Below are 7,631 nucleotides of genomic sequence, written 5' to 3'. Positions count from 1 at the left end.
TTTTTTTTGGGATGCTCCATCATAAATGAGTCATTTCCTTTTTTACCAAAAAGTAATCCACATCTGTCTCATGTTACTCGCACTTTTAGTTTTAGGTCGTAAAATTATTAAATTACTAGTATTTAAAGTATAATAAGAGATCACTTGATAGAGGAATGCTTAATTAACTTTAATATATACTCCCTCTGTTACATTAAAATGAAATATTTTCCTTTTTGGATTGTCTCATTTAAAATGAAATGTTTTCTAAAATGGAAATAATTTTATCTCTACTTTTTCATCTCTCTTACTTTACCTTCTCTTCATTAACTCACAAAACAACACTACATAAAATCTTGTGCCGATTCCCAAATGTTGCATATTTAATGAGACGGATGGAGTATTAATTAAATACCTTAATTTTTACTTAAAATAGAAATAGTGTAAGTAGTTCGGGACGAGCCAAAATAGAAGAGTGCGAGTAATATGTTACATTGTACAATACTTTAATTTTTACTTAAAATAGAAATAGGGTAAGCAGTCAGAGACGAGTCAAAATAGAAAAGTGCGAGTAATATGGTATGGAGGGGGTATATTTTATCTCTCTTACTCTATTCTACCATCTATTTTATTCTGTCATCACTCCTCTATTTTTCCCTCTTTCATAGTTTACATTCTTTCTTCTTAATTCTGTAAATATCAATTTCTTAAATTTTATATCCAAAATAAGTGTCTTGCTTATAGCAAGATGAAGAGTGCATCAATTATTTTTTTCTCTTACTCCACTTTTTTTTTTGGACAAAGGCAGTATTAATTATAAAAATATGGTAAGATTCTTTTAAAATGACACGTGTCACAAATTATCTTTTTATTTTTCACTCTTATAATTTCACGTATTAAATTTTTACTTTTTTTTTTCTTTTATTTTATATAATTTTAATTTATAGTTTAGTTTTATGTTTATAATTATTTTTAATTTTTACTCCCTCCGTTCGCGGATAGGAGTTCCGTTTTTCCCTTGATCAATCCGCAAATAGGAATCCTGGTTTTTAAGTACCATAAATGGTAAAGAGACTCCTCATTCTACTAACTTTTTCCACTCACATATCATTTAAAACATATATATACAAGTGAGACTCATATTTCACCTACTTTTCTTAACATTTCTTAAAGCTCGTGCCGGAAAAAAAATGAGACTCCTATTCATGGACGGAGAAAAAATTATAATTATAAAATGTATATACTATAATCTATGTCTTTTTTATTTTACTAATATATAAAATTAATGATGTATAGGAGTATTAGGTTATATTGAGGTGATGGTCTGAATTGTCTCATGAATGAAAATATAATTATAAGAGCGTCCACAATGGCGCCCGTCTCGGCGGAAGTCCGGTCGGCGTGCCGGAGTTCCGCTCGGGACGTCCGCCATTACGCAGAGGTGACGCGGATACGGACGTCCGCTGCGGACACCGGAGTTCCGTGGCGTTCCCGGGACGTCCGTCGCGACGTCCGCCATTGCGATGACCACACGGACGTCCACGTGGACGTCCCGATTATTTTATATTTTTTTCTAAAAATTCTATAAATACGGCTTGTTGAACTTCATTTCATTCGCACCACTTGTATTTAACGTTGATGGAATTTGTATTTATTGAAGTGTACTTTTTTTAGTTTTTTTTGTTGAAATGTACCTTTCTTTTTTTTTATTTAATGAAATTTTAATTTCGTAATCGTGGTGAAATTTTAATTCCGTAAATTGTTTAATTTGGTGAATTTGTGGATTTTTATTATTGTGGGAAGTCAGTCGGGATGTCCTTGGGGATGTCCGCCACTGTGCAGTGGGAAGTCCTTATGACGTGGCAGGAGGTATTTTTGAGATGTCCGCAGGGATATCCGCCGGGACATCCGCACCACTGTAGATGCTCTAATCCTTTCGTCCATTAAAAATATGAACTTTGAGACATTACGTTAATGCATATTTGCTACAGTAAACAAGAGATAGAAAAAAAAAATGATTGAAATATTATTAGTAAAGAATGAGTATCATCTTATAAGAAAAAAAATCTAAAATACAAAATACATAATTTTAAGAGATGCACTAAAATGGAGTTCATCATAAATGAAGTACTTAGATTAGAAGTGTATGTAAATAAGAGAAGGATGACTATTTTAACAAGAGTGAACTACATCGGAAGTCCCTAATTTTTTGATCTGTGACACTGCAGGTCCCTAAAAATAAAAAACGTCAGAGGACCCTAACATTAAATATAACCACAAATCATATTTTTTCATACCAAAATACCCTTAGGCCCTAAGAGGGCATTTTTGTCACTCCATTATATTCTTGACATGTGATTTCTGCCATATTTTTATCAGCATCTTCTTATGTAATTTTCTAATAAATTCTAGTACTTTATACGTAATTAAAATTTTGCCATTATTTACACTTTCTAATTTTTTTATAATATACATATTTATAATTATCTGCATTAATTAATATGAAAATAATAAAACGAGACCCTTTCTTCCTTATAAAACTCACTTTCAGGTATTTTTCGATGTTTTCTATTTCCACTAAATTTATTTATTTTTTACCTTGATTTATCGATCGATTTTATTTATTATGATAGTATCCCAATTTTGTAGTATTAATTTATAAATTTACATTGTCTTAATTCAGATACTATTATTAATAAAAAAAATCTACAAGGATTAAATAGCTAATGTCACATGCTTGAATATTTTCAAAATATTACTCATGTTTCAATTTTACCATGAATGACAAGAAACTATGCAAATTTATATATAAAGATTGGATATTCATATGATGTTAAAAATTTCAGTTTGAGCTAAATTATAATTCTTAATAAAATATTAATAAATATAAAATCGTCTTAAAGTTGGGCTTACATTAACAAATTAGTTCGATATATAATGAAAAAATATTTTAAATGTCAATGTTTCAAGAAAATATTACTGTATCATTTAATTAAATATGAAATATTTTTTATTCTGTGTATTATTGATTCAGATTTTATTTCATAAATAACTTCACTTTTTCATATTTTTGTTGTTTCTCAATAAATTTTCTATATGATATAACTAGTATATTGTTACCACTAACTAGAAATAGAGGAATATAAAAAGTTTTTTTTTGTGTACAAATATTGACAAAACTTTAATCACGTATGAAGTATCAAAACTTATTAGAATATCACATAAGGAGTTGCTGACATAAATGTAACATAATTCATATGTCAGCGAATTTAGGGATTACCGAAAATGCCCTTCAAGCCATTTGGGCATTTTCATCCAAAAAGTGGCTAAAAACATGATTCGTGATTATATTTAACATTAGGATCATCCGACGATATTTTTTTTATTAGGGACTTACAGTGTCACAAACTAAAAAGTTAGGGACTTTTTATGTAGTTCACTCTTTTAAAAATATTGGTTAGGGGTTAGCCTTATAAAGCAGGTGGGGGCACAGGAGCAGCTTCTTCTTCTCCATCAAGCATGTGCAAAGCAGAGGTATCGGTTTCATGACAAGCACGCTAACAACTATGATGTCTGAATAAAGTATGATTCTGCTATGGCAGAGATAAAGAATTCAACTGCAACACCACTCCATTATGCGTTGTACACTGTACCCTAAAAGAGTAAGCAAACATCTCTATTTTTAGACATGCCCACTGTTCGTAAACCGGCGGTTCCAGTTCGGAACCACCGGTTCCGGTTTCAAGAAATGTGAAACCGGAACCGAACCGTGAGGCTATTTCACGGTTCGGTTTTAGTTCGAAAACCGGCGGTTCCAGTTCCAAACCGCCGGTTTTCCGACGGTTTTTGACGGTTCCGAACTGCCGGTTACCGGCGGTTTTTTGCGGTTCCGGCTAGATTTCACAGTTTTCCGACGGTTTTTTACGGTTCCGGCACGATTTCGGTTCGTAAAATTTGGAACCGGAACCAGCCCGGGGTTCAAAATATGGCGGTTCCGGTTCAAAAAAAAAGTCAGGGTTCCGGTTCGGAACCGGAACCGGCGGTTACGGTTCCACGGTTAACCGCCGAAACCGAAAACCTTGGGCATCTCTATCTATTTTTGGTGCACATACAACTGCTGATCAAGAATGACTGATTGATGCAATTAGAACAAAAAAAGAAAAAAATGAATTCATGATACATCATCCCATTGTTGAGGACTTGCTGCTAAAAGCTAGCTACACCGATTCGACAATCTAAGATTACAAGTGGCGTATTACCGGGCGCTTGTGCAGTTGTTCATCAACTAGACGCCGCTGATGATTGCTTCAACATGCACGACGTTGCCTTCTTCCATGATCTTGCCATTGATCTGCGTTCTTGGTTTCTGCATACAAGACTACTTTTTTTAGCTCGTGATTGATGACTAGGGGAAGGAAACCACTAAATATCGAGGGAGGGAGATGAGAAGGTAAGTCATACCCAGTCAGCTGCATCCCCGGAATTCCCATTCAAGAGTTTCTGATTCTCTTCCTTGGGCTTGTAATCCTTGGTCAGTGGGAGGAACAATGCTGCAGATGCACTCGAACGGTCGGGTAGCTCTGCAGGTATAACATCCGAGTCAGCCTCAAAGCATACGAACAATTGAAGGAGGAAAATGGAAAGATTGAGTGATGTGAAACTAATGCTGACCTGACAACTTCTTGTCGAGAAAGAACACAACCAAATTTACAGTGTACCATGCCACGACGACATCAACTGTGTAGTGCTTACGAGATGCCACGATCAACAAACTTTGAATTACAACGGTTAACCAGGCTAACTGCTTAACAAAACTGCGAGAATAGATGATAGTGAGATTCTGGTTTAACCTTCAGAATAGAAAACAAACTTGTACATATTTGAAGAGAAGCAAGATATTACCTTCGAGTACCATACTTATGGTATGTCCGAACAAAGACCAGGGAGAATATCATGTGAGACGAAAATATTAAATCACCACAGCCAAAAAGAACCCCGCGAGGGACTGCATAACCAAACAAATGAAAAAAATAAGCATAGAATTCTAGACATAATGCAGGATGTAGGGCAAGAAGAGGGGATTGTTACCTATTAATAGAGCTTCTAAAACATTGTTTGGGGGAGGCAACGTTGCAAGCTTCGAACCCTACATGATTCAAGACAAAAAGAGCAAAATTAACATGACCTATATGGTTTCCTTATGTAGAAAATGAGAAATCAAGAAAGTAATTTTCTCCATTTATGAACCACGTCAACAGAAAAAGAACCAAGGTTTTTTTTACCTCTCGACAATGATAATTTGGACCAGGCAGTTGAGTAGAGTAGAAAGTTATTATCCGAAGAAACTGACATGCCTGCACAAGTGTAACATGGATGTGAATTATTTAACAATACATACTTGTTAGATTTTTCAACGAAATTAAAAATAATGCAAATGCTGTCAATCAGTAGCCAGGATCACACCATCCCCCCACTCCGAAAAAAAGAGAAAACAACCACAGAACTCTCTCAGCTTGATGCTTAACCAACTAGTAGTGCTAAAAAGACTTGCGAGATTGCACTTACGACTAAAAATGCAAGGACCCTGCACCATATCAGGACAGTGTATATCTTCTTGGTCTTCAATATGAAAGGATGGAAAGTCCACTGCGTGTAGCATAAAAAGCATTTTAAAGTTAAAACGTAGTTGCCATCTTATAAACGAACAACTGAACAGAAGAAAACTCACCAAGACAAAAGACAGAAAAATGAAGGAGAACACTGTTTCGCTAATGTAAGCTCTTTGTTGGCCAAGTTCCTACAGTTCAGAAAAGATTAGACCATAAGGATGAGTCTCTAGCATAACGAGGCATATATCACTTTAAGTTATTAACATTTGCATACAAAATAAAGGAACAATTCATTGTTACCGGAAGAAGAAAGAAGCCAACATCCTGAAGAGTTGGTCCCGGCCGATGAAAATAATGAACCCCTCGCGCTGCTACACCGTGGATGTACTGTATAACAGTATATATAAATGAACATCACTGGTAATATATAACTCCCACTGTCTTGTAACATCAGTTAATGAAGCAACGCAGCAATGACAATGGAAATAGTACTAAATAGTATAGACTTTCCAAATATAAATAAACAAATAAATCAAGATGCAACTATGAACTATATCATTCAAAGGATGATGATCTTTCCATTGTAGATACAAACCAAAGATTGCCAAATAGCATTCAACCTCTTTGAGCATACCAGAGATCTACAAAAGCATATGTATAACTAATTCTGACACAAAGAAGAGGGAGTAATTTTTCATCAAAATGGACTTTTGAAGCAACTTCTAAAAAGCATGGAGTTTCATTCTTTTAGTCATCAATCGGCCTAATCGAACTGCCATTTTTAAATGTAACGACTCATGATTCTGATTCAATCAAGGTTGAGGGGCAGAATCAACAAAATTTGCACCCATTTTTCCAAACAAGATCATAAGAAATCAGTATAGCATTCAGTAGAATGAACAAACCTGACAAACAATGCCGCCTAAAATGTAGTTCCAATTTTCAGCAAGAAGGTTGAGCTCTGTTGAAATCTCCGCACAAAATCTCTTCCATAACTTCAAAAAAGAAACATAAACAACAGCAAAATCAATACAAGCAGCAACAAAAGCCCAACAAGAATTTGCTTGAAAAGCAAGTATGAGCAAACGAGAGAGAGGGAGGCGAACCTTTGAAGCCTCGCGACCAATGTAAAACGACATCTTCTCTGATTCCGCGAGAAACGCGAGTGCCACATTACGTCACAAGCAAAGTGTTCTTCATCCTCAACAAGAATCACTTTTCCCCACCAAAATTCAATCAAGAATCAAACTTTTCCAAACAACAAGATCTAAAATACACCCAATTCCAAAACCCAAGTTTTCAAATCGACTGTCTCCAAAGGAAGTGGTCGATTGCAGTACAGTGGCAAAAGGAAATGATTGATTGAAACCAAATGGATGCTCTTTTTCCCCTCTCTCTCTGCAGAAAAAGAAAATTGATCCCTCTCTCTCTCTCTCCCCTCTTAGTTCCCTCTCTTTGATTTAAACAATTTCGAATTGTCTGCTATAAACGCGAGTAGAACACGGAGAGTCATTTGTGAGCCTCTCTAATATAAATAGCCCAGTCATAGTCCAGGCATAGCTTAGCTACAAATTTCTCATGTCACGTCAGCAGTATTAAAAACTCCTCCTGTCAATCATCAGGACAAACAATTGAACAAGCAATAGCCTAGCCATAGCCTAGACATAATAAACAAAATTATAAAAATAAATAATTAACAATCACACAAAATACAGAATTAAATTTACGACACAGATACGGGAAACTCAATAATAATATTGAAAATTTAAAAAGTACATTAATTAAAAAAAAGTACATTAATTAAAAAAAAATCTAACGACGTGCAGTCCTTGGCGCCCACAACTCTTCAATTAAAACAAGTGGTGCGAATGAAAATGACGTGCAAATTGTTGGATATTTTAGTGTAATTGGATTAACTTGATTGACCAATATCATCATAATGAGACATCAAATAAGTTGGAAGTGCGGAGTGTACACTTATTTGAATTCGTTATGATTAGACGGGGGTTCAGGGGCAGCGCCCCTGGCTGGGGTCGAGCTGTA

At 35.0% G+C, this 7,631-nt stretch overlaps 1 protein-coding gene across 1 annotated transcript; it reads right to left on the bottom strand.

Annotated features, from left to right (window-relative positions):
- Positions 1 to 4,097: 4,097 nt before the first annotated feature.
- LOC121801518 (phosphatidylinositol:ceramide inositolphosphotransferase 2-like) lies at positions 4,098 to 7,075 on the bottom strand. The gene is made up of 11 exons (XM_042201025.1): positions 6,695 to 7,075; positions 6,494 to 6,583; positions 5,889 to 5,975; positions 5,708 to 5,776; positions 5,545 to 5,625; positions 5,262 to 5,333; positions 5,068 to 5,125; positions 4,882 to 4,984; positions 4,651 to 4,793; positions 4,441 to 4,559; positions 4,098 to 4,345 (listed from the first exon to the last, which is right to left on the bottom strand). The coding sequence occupies exons 1-11, from the start codon at positions 6,725 to 6,727 to the stop codon at positions 4,265 to 4,267; spliced, it is 936 nt and encodes a 311-aa protein (XP_042056959.1). The 5' UTR covers positions 6,728 to 7,075; the 3' UTR covers positions 4,098 to 4,264.
- Between the last annotated feature and the right edge of the window lie 556 nt (positions 7,076 to 7,631).

This window comes from Salvia splendens, chromosome 4, assembly GCF_004379255.2.
Source record: "Salvia splendens isolate huo1 chromosome 4, SspV2, whole genome shotgun sequence".
NCBI lineage: Eukaryota > Viridiplantae > Streptophyta > Magnoliopsida > Lamiales > Lamiaceae > Salvia > Salvia splendens.
The sequence above is the reverse complement of the archived record's forward strand: the minus strand, read 5'-3'. Positions and strand labels throughout refer to the sequence as shown.

Coding starts and splice junctions, on each gene's coding strand:
- LOC121801518 (XM_042201025.1), bottom strand. CDS start 6,727: ATGTCGTTTTACATTGGTCGCGAGGCTTCAAAG. Junction 5,626..5,707: donor TTTTTCTGTCTTTTGTCTTG/GTGAGTTTTCTT, acceptor TGCTACACGCAG/TGGACTTTCCATCCTTTCAT. Junction 5,126..5,261: donor CAAATTATCATTGTCGAGAG/GTAAAAAAAACC, acceptor TGAATCATGTAG/GGTTCGAAGCTTGCAACGTT.